This window comes from Rhineura floridana, chromosome 10 (assembly GCF_030035675.1).
Source record: "Rhineura floridana isolate rRhiFlo1 chromosome 10, rRhiFlo1.hap2, whole genome shotgun sequence".
Classification (NCBI taxonomy): Eukaryota; Metazoa; Chordata; class Lepidosauria; order Squamata; family Rhineuridae; genus Rhineura; species Rhineura floridana.
In genome coordinates, this window is record NC_084489.1 from 24,135,406 (window position 1) to 24,153,521 (window position 18,116).

At 39.6% G+C, this 18,116-nt stretch overlaps 1 protein-coding gene across 1 annotated transcript in view; it reads right to left on the minus strand.

Moving 5' to 3' along the window:
- SH3BP5 (SH3 domain binding protein 5) overlaps window positions 1-18,116 on the minus strand; it is a 69,772-nt gene that overhangs the window by 23,100 nt on the left and 28,556 nt on the right. Inside the window, exon 4 of the mRNA XM_061586401.1 lies at window positions 12,292-12,420. Coding sequence (XP_061442385.1) covers window positions 12,292-12,420 — 129 coding nt within the window. The remainder of the gene's footprint in view (window positions 1-12,291; window positions 12,421-18,116) is intronic.

Below are 18,116 nucleotides of genomic sequence, written 5' to 3' on the forward strand. Positions count from 1 at the left end.
AAGCTACATCAACAGCTAAGTGTCAAAAGGAGGCAAGAGCAAGAACCACCCAAGGCAGTAAACTGGGATTCGGAAAGCCCTTACTATATATGGTACAAAATGTGCCATAGAACACTTATTAAAAACAGTGCAGAAAGTCACCTTTATCTAGCACACACCATCTGCTAGTGGCATATTCTTGCAGAGCCAAAGCGCAGTAATTCCTGCCATCTCTTCCCTCCTGCCACTGAACAGTCAAACTGCAATAGTTGGTAAGGAATCAGATCGAGATCCTAAATCAGAATAATACAGTCCTGAATATGAATCTGAGCGTTACACAGCAAGCATGAATTTTTTTTGCAATCACAATTATGGGAGCAAGACCGTGATATACAACTCACAGCACTCCTGCTGAAGTTTTTTAAAAAAGCACACAGCAATAGCCCAAGTTTGAACCATGCAGATAGCTTGATGTAAGCGGTCTAGACCAGCCCACCAATGAGAAAAGGACTCAGTGAATCAGATCCTTATTTTACCCTCAAAACAGCTCCTTGTGTGCGTTCGTCTCAGGACCACTTCACACGTGGTGAGGGGAAGGGATTTTTTTATATCTATGCAAAATTGGCCCAGTTCACACGCCCAATTAAACCAGGGTTATTAACATGGCACCCACAGCACACATGTGCCCACAGAGGCCTTCCCATCCCCCCACTGAAATTACCCAGCCAAATAAGGGGACTTCCAGATGACCTATGTATTGCGCATTCATCCTGATTTGTTTGCAGGGATATTGGATGACAATGACTATTTAATGAGCATTCACTCCAATTTATTTGCAGGGAAGTTAGATGATGTTGGGTCAAAGCAAGTGTTACCCCAGGGCATTTTCTTTCACTGTCCTCATCGCAAACAGTCCAATCTTTTGGGCAAGCAGGTTTCTTACACAAGACCTCTCACTCGATTGTAACTGCACAACTTGAATTTGCTGACAAATTGAACTAGCAGCAGTCTAGAAGTGCCTTACATTGTAGGTGGGGGGTGCACTGTTCATGACAGTTTCACCAGTTGGCAAATAGGCCCAAAGTCCCCAAAACGTTGGCAAGCCCCGCATTAAATCATAGGGTGGTATTCAATTAAGTTTTACTCAGAGTAGACCCACTGAAATGTATAAACTTAAGTCAGTTATGTCCATTAACTTCAATGGGTCTACTCTGAGTAGGGCTGAAAAAGTTCCTCGCCTCAATACATACCTTGCCAAACCAAGAAATATTGCGCTGAGCCTGCCTAATTCAACAAAGGTCACTCAGGGTTCCGACTAGTTCCATAATACATGAAAAGTATCATGGGATTGCCCCAGGAGCAAATGATTTTTCTGAAAACATCCGTTTTAGCATGTGTTTTTATATAGTTTTAAATGTTTAATTTGTGTTTAAATTGTTTTTAAAAGATGTGTTTTAAATTTGTATATGTGTTTTTAGGTACTGTAAACCGCCCAGAGAGCTTCGGCTATGGGGCGGTATAGAAATACAATAAATAAATAAATACATACATACATAAAGAATGTTATTTATCTCAAGCCATTAAAAAAACAGTACTGCAACTCTATTGCAACAGAAGAGCGGAAGCCCAACTCATCTAAACAAAGTAACAATACCAGAACAGCATGCACATTGAAATTGCCCAAGACAACCTTTCCCACAAACAAGAGTTCATAGGTTACTTATGCAAGCCTTATCACAACTGACAGCAGGCAGAGGCTATCCATTTTAAAGCTACAAGCAGGGAAAAAATTTTTTGAGTGCCAGCAGCCAATACAATGCACGTTTATCATTTCTATGACAAAAACTCTACCTTATCAATGCAATTCCTTCTGCAATAACAGGCTTGAGGACACACAGAGAGAGAAAGGAATGTTTGTGTTAAATAATCTTTACAATGGTCCTTACACACTACACAAAGCAGGAATACAATATGTGCTTAGTAACATTGAGAGGATTCCACTAAGACTGCTGTCTGACTTAAAAGCTTAGGCATCCTGCCTATGAAGGTTATTCATATCTGAGAATCCCTTGTTGTTGTTATATGCCTTCCAGTTGATTACGACTTATTGTGACCCTATGAATCTTTTCGTATATATATTTATAGGGTTTTTCATGGTAAGAGGTATTCAGAGGTGGTTTACTATTGCCTTCCAAGCATGAAAAAGAAAAAAACAGATCTACCTAACTCAAGGATAACTCACAGTTTATTTATTATTTACTGATTTATTATTTGATTTATATCCCGCCCTTCTTCCCAGCAGGAGCCCAGGGCAGCACAGTTCCAACCAGTCCCATCATATTTTATTTTTTAAAATATCTATAAGCCGTACATTTCCTGAAATTTTACCAAGGCAGCATTTCAACATACAAATACATGATATAATTGAAAACCATGGAGTTACCTTCATAGACAAGAGCCGTAGCTCAGTGGTAGATTATCTGCTTTGCATGAAGAAGGTCCCAGCTTCAGGGCCTGGCATCTCCAAGTAGGGGTGGGAGAGATCCCTGCCTGAAACCCTGGACAGCCAGGGAGATTTTATTTATAGATAGATAGGAGAGGGGAAAGGAGAGAAGGGAGAAACACACACACACATTCTCACACACACACACACACACACACACACACACACACATTCTTATATACAAATTGTGCCACACGCCCATTTCCATTACACGCAATCCCAGGTTACAGAAATGGATGAAGGAGTCCCAGACCTATCTTCAGTATTAACAATGGGTGGGCAGGCAGCCTTACAGCTGTAGAGTTAGATGTATGTTTTGTGGTAATTTGAAAACTATTCTGAAGGAGTCTGTTCATTTCCAGTTCCCTTGGTTGCTGTATTTCTAAGCACGAGTTTTATATAAACAAAGGTGGATATTGGCAGATTAACAAAAAGTGTTTTTTAAAAGACCCTTTTTAAAAGAAACCAACTGCTGCTGTTTCTATTGGGATCTATAATTTTGCTTGGCTGAACAGTTGTAGAAAGAGAAACCAGATGCTCAGAATTGATAGATGCCAGATCAAATAATCAAAACCTTCCTTGGCCATCCAGGCCAACCTGCTACTCATTATTTAATGTCTATTTGCCAGATGTTCTCTATCTTCAATGGACTGACCACTTTTTCTCCAACAAAGCATTCCAGTTCTGAAACATTACTTTTCTGATACCCCAATATGACTAAACTTCAGCTCACTAAGTACACATTCCATTTCAAATGTGATGATACATTTGGATTTCATCATTAGTTAGCTTTTCAAAAATCCTTATTACTATTATGTATTGCCATACTTAGCATTAATACAGCATTTCAGAGCACTTCACCAACATACATCCTCTCAGCTACAACAACTCTGTATAATAGGCTAGTATTGTTACCACCATATAGCAGAGGGAGAAAACTAAGGCAAAGATGAGAGACTTGCCATCGAATGAGTTCAAAGAAGCAGTGAAATTGGAGCCAAGGATTTCCTCTTCACAGCTAAGTAGCTCACCTCAACAATCCTAAATGCATTTTCTTGAAAATAAATTCCACTGAAAGCCACAGGATTCAAGTAAATTTGTATAGATAGGAAGAATCAACTTATATATAGATGAGCCAATTTCATCATAACATTTGGCACCCAAGAGTAGTCTTGTAGCACAACCCATAAACATGCACACAACATTTCCTCCAAATGCAGCATCAATGCAATTCATCAATGGATAATCCAAAGACTAGACTCAACAATAATCAATGATCCATGCTATTAGTTGCATTTGTTACTCCCTTATTCCTTCCAATAACTGACAGGGTGGTTCGGTGACAGAAGAGGCCTGTTAAAAAGGAAAGCCAGTTTGAAGCCCAAAGCCACCGCTTCAAGAAAATGTTTTCACATTTTTACATCTAAAGGAATAATTCTAAGGGTTGTTTAGCAGATGCAAAAATGTCACTTCAGAACTCAAATTTCGGCTTTGCTCACTAGCCAAACTTTATTTGCGAGGGCTCTCAGTCTTCTTCCCTATCAGGCAAGCTCAAGGAGTTAAGGGAGAGACAGAACATAAGACCAGCCATGCTGGATCAAACCAAAGGCCCATCTAGTCCACTAGTTCCCACAGTAGCCAACCAGATCCCTATTTATTTAAGATATTTATATGCTGCCTGTCATGCAAAACATACCCAGGTGGTATACAAAAAACAATGCATTATAGCAAAAAAAAGGAAGAACATAACACAGTAGCCCAAAAGCTTCCAATCATAACAGCTGGTGTCACGGGCCATTTAACGGCAAGGTAAATAAAAGGTTTTTCAGTGTGCACCTAAAACAGCAACAGAGTGGAGGCATACTTTTATTTCCACGGAGAGGTTTCAGAGTGCGGGCGCTACCACAAAGAAGGCCCTCCTCCTGTTGCAACCAGTAGAAGAATGTCAGCAGGTTGTGGTACAACCAGGAAGGCCTCCAATGTTTACCACAGTGGTCAGGCAGGCAGGCCTGGGCCTGGGATATCTACACTGGGATATGGAGAGGTAAAAAACCACGTTTGTTGCACCACAAACTACCTTCTCCAAACCTCAGTGCAAATGAGGAGAGCCTATACTTCCACCTCAAGTAGGATCATAGGAAGGAAGCTGCATTATACTGAGTTGGTCTATCCAGCTCAATATTGTCTACACTGATTGACATCAACTCTTTAAACAGGCTTCTCTCCCAACCCTGCCTGGAGACGCTGGGGACTGAACCAGGGACTGTCTGCATACAAAGCAGATGCTCTGCCACTGAGCTATGGCACTTCCCCAAGGAAGCTGCCTTACCCAGAGTCAGACCACTGGTCCACCTACTTCAGTTTTGTCTACACTCACTGGCAGCAGCTCTCCGGGTTTTCAAACAGGAATCTCTCTCCCAGCCTTCCCCAGAGATTGCAGGGATTGAACAGATGCTCTGCCACTGAGCTATGGCCCTCGTACCCCATTACAAGTTCAAAGAGCAAAGCATAGCTCAGTGGCCACACACGACTTACGTTGCTGTTCCAAACCCTATGGATCTGTAGACCGCATGAACAGCTGCTTCTGAAACTCACTGTTCAGCCGGTTCCAGTGCGTCTTAGATTTCACAACTGATCAGCAGATCAACCTGTTCCCCCTCCAAGTGTGGCCAATGGAGACCCTTTATTGCAGGCAACTAGTGTGCTCAGAGCCTCATTCTGTGGTGCCTCAAGGGGCAGTGTTGTTCAAACTCTCATGCACAGGACAATTCCCATACAGTGCAATCCTAAGCAGGCTTGTCAGGAAATCTCACTGAGCTCAATGGGGCTTACTTCGGAATAAACCTGTTTAGGGTTGGGCTAGGGAAATCCATACGGACTGCTAGGCACATGAAAGCCTTTGGACATATCTAAAGAAGCCCCATGAGCGTGTTCAAAAAAATGTAATAGTCAGAGTGCAACAGTATGATAATTCTGATTTACGATAGCAAACAGATTATATAGAAAACTCATAGCCTATGATAGTGATCCTGTTGAGGCTGAAATAAGAAAAATCATATTCATCAGCTTTGAAAGGAAAATATCCTGAGTGAAATTGCCCTTTGGCAATTCTACAAATCACTCCAGTGGCTGGTGTGAAAGATTTCCTTCTCCAAACCAAGTGAACATCCTGCCGTAGAAAATCAACACCACTTCTCCAGTTACTAAATGCCACAGTTCTGGGACAGGAAGCCATTTCACGTCCCTCAGCAGCTTTTTATAATCAGGACATGCTTCCATTCTTCCTAGAATTCAACACCATGCATAAATCCAGTTCAAGCTTAGTCACCCAAACAGGCTCCCCAAGTGGACACGGTTTCAAAAACAAGGAGAAATGCCTTGTTTGGTTAGGCCTCTTGTGCCTTTATCTGTTCTGGCCTCCAGACACGTTAGGCTGCGTGTCTCTCTTCCAGCCCACTCTTTCATGTAAACCAATCTACAACTTTATTAACTGTGGCTCAGTGGGACAGCATCTGCTTTGCATGCAGAAGATCTCAGGTTCAATCCCTGGCCTCTTCCAATAGGGCTAGGAAAGCCTCCCTATCTGACTTGTGGGGAGTTCTGACTTGAACACAATGTGAACAACAAACAACTTTTAAAATTTAGATGATCAAATACTTAGCTATAGAAAAAGGATTAATGAAAGGTTGAATCTAACCGAGATTTAAAAAGGTGGTATGGATAAGGTAGAAAGACAATGTAAAGCCAGGCGTACATAGGAATAACCACAAAATTCATGAGAAGGAGTTCTAAGGATTAAATTCAACTAAGGGTGCAATCTAACTTGATTTTGTGCTGGCCTGGGGGGAATGGAATGAGGGGGACCCCCACCTGAGTTAGATTGCACTGCAAGTCCTACTCACTGAAATGAGTTAATCTACATTACTCATGTTTATTAACTCCAATGGGTTTACTCTGAGAAAGCCTAGAAGTAAATACCACTCATAAGCTGCTAACAAATCAGCCACAGGAAAGTGAAAGCAGTTTCTAACTACAGAGACTAGGGGACAATACCTGTACAGGCTTCTATATGAAGTTCCAAATATGAATTTACAACAGGTATTTTATTAATAAGCAAGCACACATATAGGTACATGAGTCAAATGAAATTGACCATATTCACACCAGACATTTTTTCCACTATTATTCCACTTTAAAAAGTGTGGTTTGTGAAGAGTTCTGAGAGCTGTTAAGAGACCCGTAAATCCCTCATAGAGCTACAATTCTCAGAATTCCCTGGGAAGAGGGACTGACTGTTAAACCACTCTGACAATTGTAGGGGAATAGGGGTCTCCCAACAACTCTAAGCACCTTTTACAAATTTCATTTCCCAGGATTCTTTGGGGAAAGTCATGACTGTTTAAAGTGGAATAAACGTATGGTGCAAATGCAACCCTTCTCTAACCAACAATCCTGAAGATCCTATGCATCTTAAACATACAGTTTACTCAAGAAGGTGGAAGCAAGAGAGCCCCCTAGATTTAATTATGTTTCTTGACGAACAAGAAGTAACCTCCGAGGAAAAAGGTTGCAATGAGGCGCAGGTCCAGAGGGAATAATAAATCAGGCAGGGTCATGGGAACAAAGGAGTCAAGATGGAGGCTCTGAAAGCATACAGGGTACTCTACATCACAACCTACGCTAGCAGCAGCAGGGGATTTACGAAACAAACCCAGTTCTCTCACACATTGGAGAGACACACCCCAAGCTTTTTAAAAAAATTACATAGCAATGTGAAAAGCTATGATTACAGAAAGGAAGATTTTCAACAATTATATGTGCTTCACAGCAAAACAGTAGAAAAAAGGAAGGACTCTTCTGGAATGCTATCTGACCCTAATGCATTAAAAAGTGACCTATAAGCTCCAAACTTTGCATGGGCTCCTCCAGACCGGTATTTTATTGAGGGTGTATTCTCAACATGTCCTTGACACAATAATTGTGCATTAGTGGTGGATTTATTCTGCTTTAGTTCATACAGTCTACGATGCTTTCCCAACGTTATCCCGACAAGAAAAGCAGGACAAAAACAAACCAGAACATTGGTGATAAAAGAAGCTATGGGATTTCAGCAGAAAGTTATAGGATACACACCGACTGCTTCATTTCCAATGTGACCACCCCAAAAGCTCTGCAGGAATAAAAAGTCTTGAAAATGGATTCCGTGTGCTTGCCCAATAGCATCATGAGCACAAATCATAATGAATGGGCAACAAAAAGGCATTTGGAGGGGCCCTATGATATTTACATCCCTTGCTTTTGGTAATACTGCTATTTTGAGGCAAGATTGGCTGCTGATAGAAAAAGGGCACTTGCGATGGTGCACTCATTTATGCAGCTTTCTCCCAAGGAAAAATGAGCCAACTCTGCTCTGTTTTAAAGTGACTAGAAGTTTTAAATGGGAGTTCATTTAAGATGTTTAATAGCGCACTGCAAGCTGCTTTGAGGGCCACATAACGGGAAAAGAGGATACACAGCCATCCAAACATTATTTTTACTTTTATATATATATATATATATATACACACACATATATATATATATATATATATATATATATATATATATATATATATATATATATATATATATATATATATATATATATATATATATATATATATATATATATATACACACACATATATATATATATATATACACACACACATATATATATATATATACACACACACACTTACACACACTTTTCTCTTCCTCAAGATCTGCTTTTGCAGGGCTCTCATACCTGCTTCACTTCAACCACACTAGCGCATTGAACATTCCCATCATTCCCAGGCAGCTTTTCCCTTATGACATGATCAATCATTTTGTATCTATTGCCTCAGTTGCAGGGATATTTAAATAACTGAGAAGACAGCAATGGCATCCACACCATGCATTTAAAGCACTCTTATACAACTTTAAACAAACTACACTTCCCAGGATTCTTTGAGGGAAGCCATGACTGTTAGTTGTATTTGTTGTTGTTATGTGCCTTCAAGTCAACTACGACTTATGGCGGGTGTGGACATGACAATCACAAGGAATAAGATATACAATATACACAAATGAAGAACCAACAGTTTAATATATGCGGGATATCTTTATCTCACATTATTCCTCCTGGGGAGGGAGGGAGGGATCTCTCTCTCTCTCCCCTCTCCCCTCTCTCACACATACACACACACAGTCTGACTTGCTTGGTTATCCGTATTCTATAGGCTGTGTTGCACAGAGAAGAGTGTGGCTTAACTAAGATCACCTAGGAAATTCACAGCAGAGGCAAGATTAGAACTCGGGACTTCCTGATCCATAGCTAAGGCTCCTAAGTAACTTTGCTACAACACCTCCTAATGCCAGATACAGTCTGGACACATTGCACGCTCTCTCTCTCTTGCACGCGGGGGTGGAAAAAACACCCAGTAGCTCACTTCTTGGGTCCCAAATAGTTAAATCAAGCACAGATGCACCAGAGGAGGTCAGCCAGTTATTTGGCTGGAACTGGGCCAGTTCTTGGGCTTGTAACCAATTCCATGGCAGTATGCCAAATATAAATCCAACTCTGCCCCATTTTCACTGCCATAGGATTTGTTCCTTAAACTCATCTTCCTTCCAGCTTTTGCCAAGAAGCATTTTGCAAGACAGTACAAATCAGTCTCATTGCTTGGCTTGCTGCAGATTCCCCCCCAAACGTGAAACTATAATGCATCTTAAGATTGCACTGGTGATTTAAATGATCTATTAATTTAGGTCACATCCACACCATACATTTAAAGCATCTGGCTTCACCCAGAGAATTCTGGAACTGCAGTTTATCCCTGACAGAGCTACAATTCCCAGCACCCTTAACCAACTACAGTTTCCGGGATTCTTTGGAAGAAGCCAGGTGCTTTAAATGTATGGTATGGATGTGGCGTACAGATCTGCTTTTAAAATGTGGATTTTAAAATTTATTTTTTAAAGAGGAGTTTTAAAATCAGAGCTGCAATCTCTTCTGAATGTGATCAAAGCTTTGGTTTTTCAGGGCTCCCAACACACATGCTTCTGCTGTGTTCAGCTGTACATGTGGGGGGGGGGCTCACTGAATGCCTTATTATGAAGGCTGGATACATGCAATTCTGCTTGCCTCCCTTCTCCATGCATTCATATAATGTGTGAAAAGTGCAAAGAAATCACAGAACAGCTCTGGATTTAGCAAGCGGATAAGACAACAAAGGATGGGTTTTTATCTCAGGGGAGAAATTCAAACGCTTATTATTTTAGCCTCAGCCACGCAGGCTTCCCTCCCCCTTTTTTTTTCTTTTGCAAGCTGCATAGTCTGCAAAAATATTACACCAGAATAAGTTACAAACATGATCAGGGCAAATGAATTACTTACAAGTATGTTTTGGTTGGCAGCAAGCCTAATTAATTTCTAGACTGTGATCTTTTAAACTAGGACTACAAACAAGCATCAACAGTGATTTATAAGCAGTAGCGGCTGGAGACACCATGACACTGGAGCACCTTGGACAGCTTCTTTAAAGTTCAGACTAAACCCTGGAGCAGATTCCACTGCCCCACTGACATGGAGCCACAAGCAGACACTGCTTATAAGCCAGTAACAAGAGGGCTCCCATCCAATTTAGTTTTATCAACCTAAATGTACTTCTTTCAGACTGTCCATCATTACAAGCCCAGATCCTGACTCATCTTCCCATTACTAATAATCAAGGCTTAGATTGTCAAGTGGCCACCCAACTGCTTCATTACTCACAGCTTCCATGAGAAGTGAGCACGAGTTGCAAACAAGTCCAAAATGCGGTCATAAGAACTGTCCCCAAGTCTCATGAAGCTGAAAGGCCAGGGGATGGAGCTGTTTTCCCTAATCTCTATAGTAGAAGGAACCAATGGCATTAACTGCAACTGCACCACTGAATATTATCGTTCCAATCCACTTTGAGGCCAGCCATATTATCTGCAGGTCATAAAACTGAACTGGATCAACTGAAAATGGGGATATGGTAAGAAAAGAAAGCCATCTCAATCACTATTGGGATGTTAAAAGCTGCAAGCACACAACAAAATGATGATCACAAAGTGGTCAAGTGGCTTAGGCCAGTCACAACTGCGTCACAATCAAACATAAGAACAGCTGCTTTTAGCAATGCCACCATTCTTTTCTTTTCTCCTCTTCGGTTCAAGACTGTAGAAAGAGGTGTGAGAGAGAAACTTTTCTCTGTTTCAGCTGTCCATCAGTGGTAATACCTCAGTTAACAAATCCTCCGGGAAGGAAGCTCCTTTGCTTTTTTCCCCAGTAAAACTGATCAGCATTGCTTTGCTATGGATAAACTTTCAAGCCTATACCTTTGCTTTGCTAGGGTGAAACTGACAAGCCAGTGTGATTGCTTTGCATTAATGAGAACTCTTGCTTTCTCCCAGGGCTGGGGAGGGAATGATCCAATACATTCAGAGGAGGAGGAAGGGAGGGGGAGCGGGTGGGTCCCTGGTAAAGGTAAAGGTGTCCCTGCACTTATAGTGCAAGTCGTTTCTGACTCTTAGGGTGACGTCTTGCGACGTTTACTAGGCAGACCGTATATATGGGGTGGGATTGCCAGTTCCTTCCCCGGCCTTTCTTTACCCCCCAGCGTATGCCGGGTACTCATTTTACCGACCACAGATGGATGGAAGGCTGAGTGGACCTTGACCCCTTTTACTGGAGATTCGACTTCCTCCTTCCGTTGGAATCGAACTCCGGCCGTGAGCAGAGCTTCGGCTGCATTACCACTGCTTACCACTCTGCGCCACGGAGGGTCAGTGGGTCCCTGGTAGGCACCCTTTAAAGGCCCTGTTGAAGCTACCCCCATCATCTATGAGCGGGTGTAAGAACCTATCCCTATTTTTTCCATGTTATTCCTACCTCTGGTAGGAAAGTTTCTGCTCAAGTAGTAATGTCCAGGAATGCATCTACTTTGTTAATTGAGGTATTACTGTACCATAACAACTCTGCTATCCCATGACTAAGCAAGTCCCAAACATCTTCATGACACCCCCTTATGCTTTTTATCTAGTTAAGATTTTAGCTTCTGAATATCCAGTGTTTTTCGTATATCTAAATAAAGATTGGGACATCCCAAGATCAAGAATTAGTTCTGTTCTGACACAATTACAACTTCTAGGAAGGGGAAACGCAAGTAGGTTGTTGGATCTATCTGAAAAATTACTATTAGCAGGGACTTGGAAAGAGGACATTCCAAGCCCTTTGAAAGCTTCCTTCTGTGTGGGTGGTATCTGCAAGCAGTTGGGGAGGGAGGGGGGAAGAAAAATTGTGTCATGAGTTCTGCAACAATCACACAGTTGAAAATGTCCACCCTGCCGTTAGTCAAATGCCTACACGTCAGGCAATACAAATAGCATCTTTGTGCTTTCACTGGCAAGATTTGGATGATCACTGAAAGCTTCAACTATGGCTTATGAAGCCATGAATGAGTGATGGGGCCAAGCCCTCTCACCTCCCCATTCAGCTTTGGCACAAAGATCCTGGCTTGTATTAAATCAGAGTTCTTCTTTCTGCTCAAAACCAAGGAATTCCGGCTTAATGTTGGTTAACAAACCAGGAAAATAAGCCAAGATCACATCCTTAACACAAGTCACGCTCTTCACACCCACCAAAGCCAGTGCACAACTATATTCGTTCATGAAGCCAGCAATGATCATTCATACCACGCCAAAGTGTACAGCTGTCCCCTACCCAATTAACAGCACAGGCTCCTCCACAATATTCTTACCTGCCTGGCAACCCTCCGTGCTTCCCAGTAAGGTTTCGAGTCTTCTACAGCTTTCCCAATCTTCTTCACTAGTTCATCTAGTTTTATTGTTGCTTCAACCAGAACAGAACGGAATTTCTGCCGTGCATCCTACAAAGGAAAGGGAAGCAAAAAAGTGTTACTACATGGTTCTCGGAGATCGATCATAATGAACTAAGCCTGCCAAGGCACAATAACGTGGAGGAACCTTGTGCAACACAGCTGTTGGAATAAGTATCAGAAAGTGCATGCTCAACCTTGTTGAGTTAGTAAAAGACGACTCTGACAGCAAAAACCTTCAATCAACCAAAGTTCAACTCTTTCTAGCAATGACACCCAGATTTGAACAGAGGTCAAATCCTTTCAAGTTTAAAAAAATCTGACTATGAAAAAATATATTCATTGCAACTTGATCAAGTCACTTTCACTGTACTGCACTCTAGGTGAAAAGTTTGTTGCATTAGTGCACTATTTCCCAATCTAAGGACAACAACCAGCTGATCCTTGTTTAGTGGTATTTTACACCTTTACCAGTTAATACACAATTGCTGGTCTTGCCTAAAACTTCACTTGTTGTCTCTACTGACTCAACAGTGAGAAACAATATTGTTTGTAGATTTGCCACCACTACAACAAAATAATATCCTTCTCTCCTTATGAAAGGTATTTCCATATTAGGTATTTTAGTAAGAATTCCCACTCCTTGCACTGTAAAAAATGAATGAAAATTGGACTGATGGAAGATACACGGATATACCTGTTGAAGAATGGAAAATGATGTTTTGAATGTGTTGGACTACTTAGAACAACGAAATGATAAACAAGCAGCTTTGATCTTTTTAGATGCTGAGAAAGCATTTGACAATTTGAATTGGAAATTTTTGTTTAAGGTCTTGGAACAAATGGATTTTGGAGATAATTTTATAAAATGGATTAGATCTATTTATACATCTCAGAAGGCACAGATAATTGTTAATGGGGGGTTAACGGACTCATGTGAAATACAAAAGGGTACAAGACAGGGATGTCCATTATCTCCTCTTTTATTTATCTTGGTCTTGGAAGTGCTGCTTAGAGATATAAGGCAAGATAAAAGGATCTCGGGAATAAAGATAAAAAAAGAGGAATACAAATTGAGAGCATTTGCTGATGATTTGATAATCGTATTAGAAAACCCTTTGGAAGGAATTAATGTATTGATGGACAAATTAAAAGAATTTGGACCGTTAGCAGGATTTAAGATCAACAATCAAAAAACAAAGATGTTGGTGAAAAATTTATCTTCAAGGGAACAAAAAGAGTTGATGGACAAGACAGATTTTAAAATAGAGGAAAAGTTGAAATATTTAGGTATTATTATGACAAATAAAAATTCAAAGTTGTTTCATAACAATTATGAAAAACTATGGACAGAGATTAAGAAACACTTGTTAAGATGGGATAAATTACAATTGTCATTAATGGGCAGAATATCCGTGATAAAAATGAATGTATTGCCGAGAATGATGTTTTTGTTTCAAACAATACCTGTAATATCCTCTGATTTACCTTTTAAACAATGGCAAAAAGATATTTCTAAATTTGTTTGGCAGGGAAAAAAACCAAGAGTTAAATTTAAATTATAACAAGATGCCAAAGAAAGAGGAGGACTGGGATTACCAAATTTGAGACTTTATTATGCTGCCTGTTGTTTAGTCTGGATAAAGGAATGGTTATTATTGAGGAATAAAAGACTATTGGATTTGGAGGGCCATAATCTGAAGTGGGGATGGCATAGATATCTATGGTATGATAAAGTAAAAGTTAATGTGGATTTTAATAATCATTTTATAAGACGTCCTCTGTTGAAAATATGGAATAGATATAAACCAAGGTTTTACTCAAAAATACCATTATGTGTCTCAAGTCAAGAAGCATTTTATAGAAGAGAAATGGCTGGAAAAGAGAAATGGTTAACTTATCAAGAACTTTTAGAAAATGTACATGGAGAATATATAATGAAAGAGAGAGAACAACTGATAAAGGAAGGATATAGTTCTCAATGGTTTGCCTATTTACAATTGTTAGAGAGATATAAAATGGATAAGAAAATGTATGGGTTTGAAATAAGTAAATCTGATTTTGAAATAGGTTTGTGTACAAATGATGAAAATATAATTGCGAAAATGTATAAACTCTTGCTGAAAATGGATATGGAAGAAGAACAAGTAAAAGAGTGTATGGTAAAGTGGGCAAAAAACTTTGGTTATAATATACAAATGGATCAATGGGAAAATATGTGGAAAAAAGGCTTGAGATTTACATTATGCTATAATCTTAAAGAAAATTTCTATAAAATGATGTATCGTTGGTACATGACTCCAGAAAAGTTGTCAAAAATGTATAGTAATGTTTCTAATGTTTGTTGGAAATGTAAACAACAAGAAGGATCCTTTTATCATATGTGGTGGTTGTGTAAACAGGCAAAATTATTTTGGGCACAGATAGGTAGGATGATGCAAAAAATTCTAAAGATAAATATACAGTCAAAACCAGATTTTTTTTAATTGGGTTTTATGGATAAACAAATAGAAAAGAAATATGGAAGAATAATATTATATATGATTACGGCAGCAAGATTATTATATGCACAAAAGTGGAAAATGGAATCAACACCAACAACGGAAGAATGGCTATTGAAATTAATGGACTTAGTAGAGATGGATAAATTGACATGTTTACTTAGAGAAAAATCGACAGATACATTTCTTAAGGAATGGAAGCCTCTCTTAGACTTTTTGTTGAAAGATAAAAATGAAATGATGATAATGGGATTTGACGATTAATTAAGATAGACTATGGAGAAAAGTGATTTTGTATGTATTAAGGGACAGGTTTGATATATATTATATATTTATAGCTGATCTGTGACAAGTCGGAAGTCAATTTTTTTTATTTTTATTTTTATTTTTATTGTGTTATGTTTTTGATTTTGTTTTGTTTGTTTTATGAAAATTTGAATAAAAAAATTATTAAAAAAAAAGAAAATGATGTCGCTTACAATGGGAGAATAATGAGAGGGCAGTGCAAAAAATCACTGCTTTTAAAATGGGGCTGGGGAACCTGTAGCCTTCCAGATGTTGTTGTACTTATTTCCCATCATCCCTGACCACAGGCCATGCTGGCTGGGACTGATGGTAGCTGGAGTCTAACACTGTCTGGAAGGCCACAGATTCCCTCTCCTTTTAAAAGAGACTTTTGGTAGAGTGGGCTGGCCTTAGGCATAGCGTTTTCAAATTGGCTCTCTCCACATAGGTTTCTGAAATAAATAACCAAACATTTACTGGACGACAATACCGTAAACATTTCCAATTGTTGACAATGAAGAAAAATACATTATTTTCATCAGATCTTCTTTATACATGCCAAAATTATCAAGCTATTGCAGCCAACAAGTACATAAAAATAAAACAGCAGATAAATCACACCTACTTTCCCTGACTGTTTAATCTGGTTCTAATTATTCCCAACGGTACTACCTACAGATGTGATAACCCACCATACTTCATTGATGGAACTCAGAACAGCATACGTGAGGTTCCAAGATGGTCTCATGGTGGTACTGACAAGATCTGCTTAAAACAAGGTTAATATATGCACGTGTCTTTAGATCACATCATGAATTGCCCAGTGATGCCTACAACTGAGTTTCCTCCTTCCCAGTGAATCATGCAGTCATACAGTCAGCAGCATCTTCCTGTGTGAGAGAGTACTTTGGGTGGAGCACAGCTGGAGAACTTGCAGCTTGATGTAGTCATGCACTGATTTCCCTAGATACTAGTAGGGATATACACACAAAACACAGGGCTCCTGTTTCTAGTGGCAACCTCACATTTGTTGTCATCAGGTCCAGCCCAACCTACCTCATAAGAATGCCATGACATCAGTGGTGCCCTCAGGGCCAGATTTTGGAGTGGGCACCAAGGACCCCACTCAGCAGCATGAGCAGTAATTTGCCCAAATGTGTGTCCAAATGGACTCCCAGTCCCAGCTAATTGATACCCAGTAAATATGGTTTGGACACATATTATTTGTGTGACAAAACAAAAAAAAATAAGACAATATGAATATGAAATAAACAGTAAAATAGTTAAACATATCATTTTCAATAACATGTTTTTTAAAAAAAACATTTAAAATGAAATGAATCCCAAATCTTGAACCAAAGTGGGACAGTTCTGAGGGATTCTGGGCTTCTCTAAGCTACCCCAAACCAAAGAGGGGATATCCAAAGTGCTCAATGGCTACCTTGTAGGTAGACAGTGGACATCCTGTTAAAATTGCTTTTTCAATGGCCTGGGAGCAGGGCAGGCTTACCCACATTTTGAAGTGAAACAAATACACAGTACCATCTAAAGCAAGGGCTCCCATATGACCATTAAACCCAGAATCCAAGATTAACTAACTGTACCACTGCCTGGCATAAATGAAGGAGTAATATAACAATAGTTACATACTTTGAACTATTTATTAACATCTTTCCAGAGTCTGTGCTGGAAATTCCAGAAAAGTGATTAACACAGGGTTGGGGGATGGTGATGGAACTCCACCAAAACCTCTCCCCATTCATTCCCAAGAGATGGCATTGCCCATTAACTGGCATGGAGCTGTGCTCTCACTAATTCCAATTTTGAGAAACAATTTTTCATTGCAAGGATCAACACACACACAGTGACATCCTAAGAGCAAGCCAGAAAAGGGAGATAATTAGCAACACAATGCTTCACTTACTAGTGAAGCAAATGTTTTAATTATAGCCAACATCTCTAAAAGCTTATTTCTGACTCACTTCAAAAACTATTTGCATAGATGACATCAGTTGTTGTAATTTAGCACCTGCAAAAATAGAACAGGACAACAAAACAGAGCTATAATATGCACTTTCTTGAGGGCTAGTGGGTGGGCATGATGCTATTGTAAACAGTTTAATCCTGTTAAATAAGATAAAGCACTCTGTGAAATTAAATACTGGGATGTATTATAAATGCTTTAGTTTTTCAATGATTTCAAGTAATGTTCTGCATTTAACATTCATCAATAAGACAAAGACAAATAAAACTTGCTGTTAAAAAAAACTGGATTTCTGAATAGTGCAAACTAGCACATAATTACATCCCCAAACACACACACTGCATATAAATCAGTATGAGCAAAGGAAAAAGGATTCAGCTTCCCCTTATGATGGATGTGTGTCATTCTGTCTCAAGGAACAGAACCCGTCCAGCTTTCAAGGCCCTTTTAAACCATACAATATTTTAAAGACCAGAACAAACCATGCATACGCACACTCCCTGATATCATCAAGCAAATTTTGGATTTAGTCCTGAAAGTCAAAGCTGATCCTCCTGCCCTTCAGGGATGACAGGTTTTCAGATATACCAGTTACAGGCTACGAAACAGTACACGCTGCAGGCAAGCATGGGAATGAAATTTATTCTCTTCAAGCATCATATAGCAGAGAGGTTGCATTATCCTTCTGACAGCCCACTGTGCAGGGATTGGTATTCTACTGACAGCCCATTACCTCAATAGAAAGGAATAAATTATTGACTCTAAAAAAAGCTGGCTTTGACACAACGTACACTTTAACTTGCAATCCGCTTTATTAATCCAGCATTAAACATTTACATATTCAGAGTACAGACAATATCCCCGTTTCAAAACATCAGATTTTTTTAAAAAACGCTATCCCCCAGCACATATTGCTTAGGATTCATTCATGCAACCTCTTTTCTAAGGCAGAATGTGAGCTTCTTGCACAGAGTAAA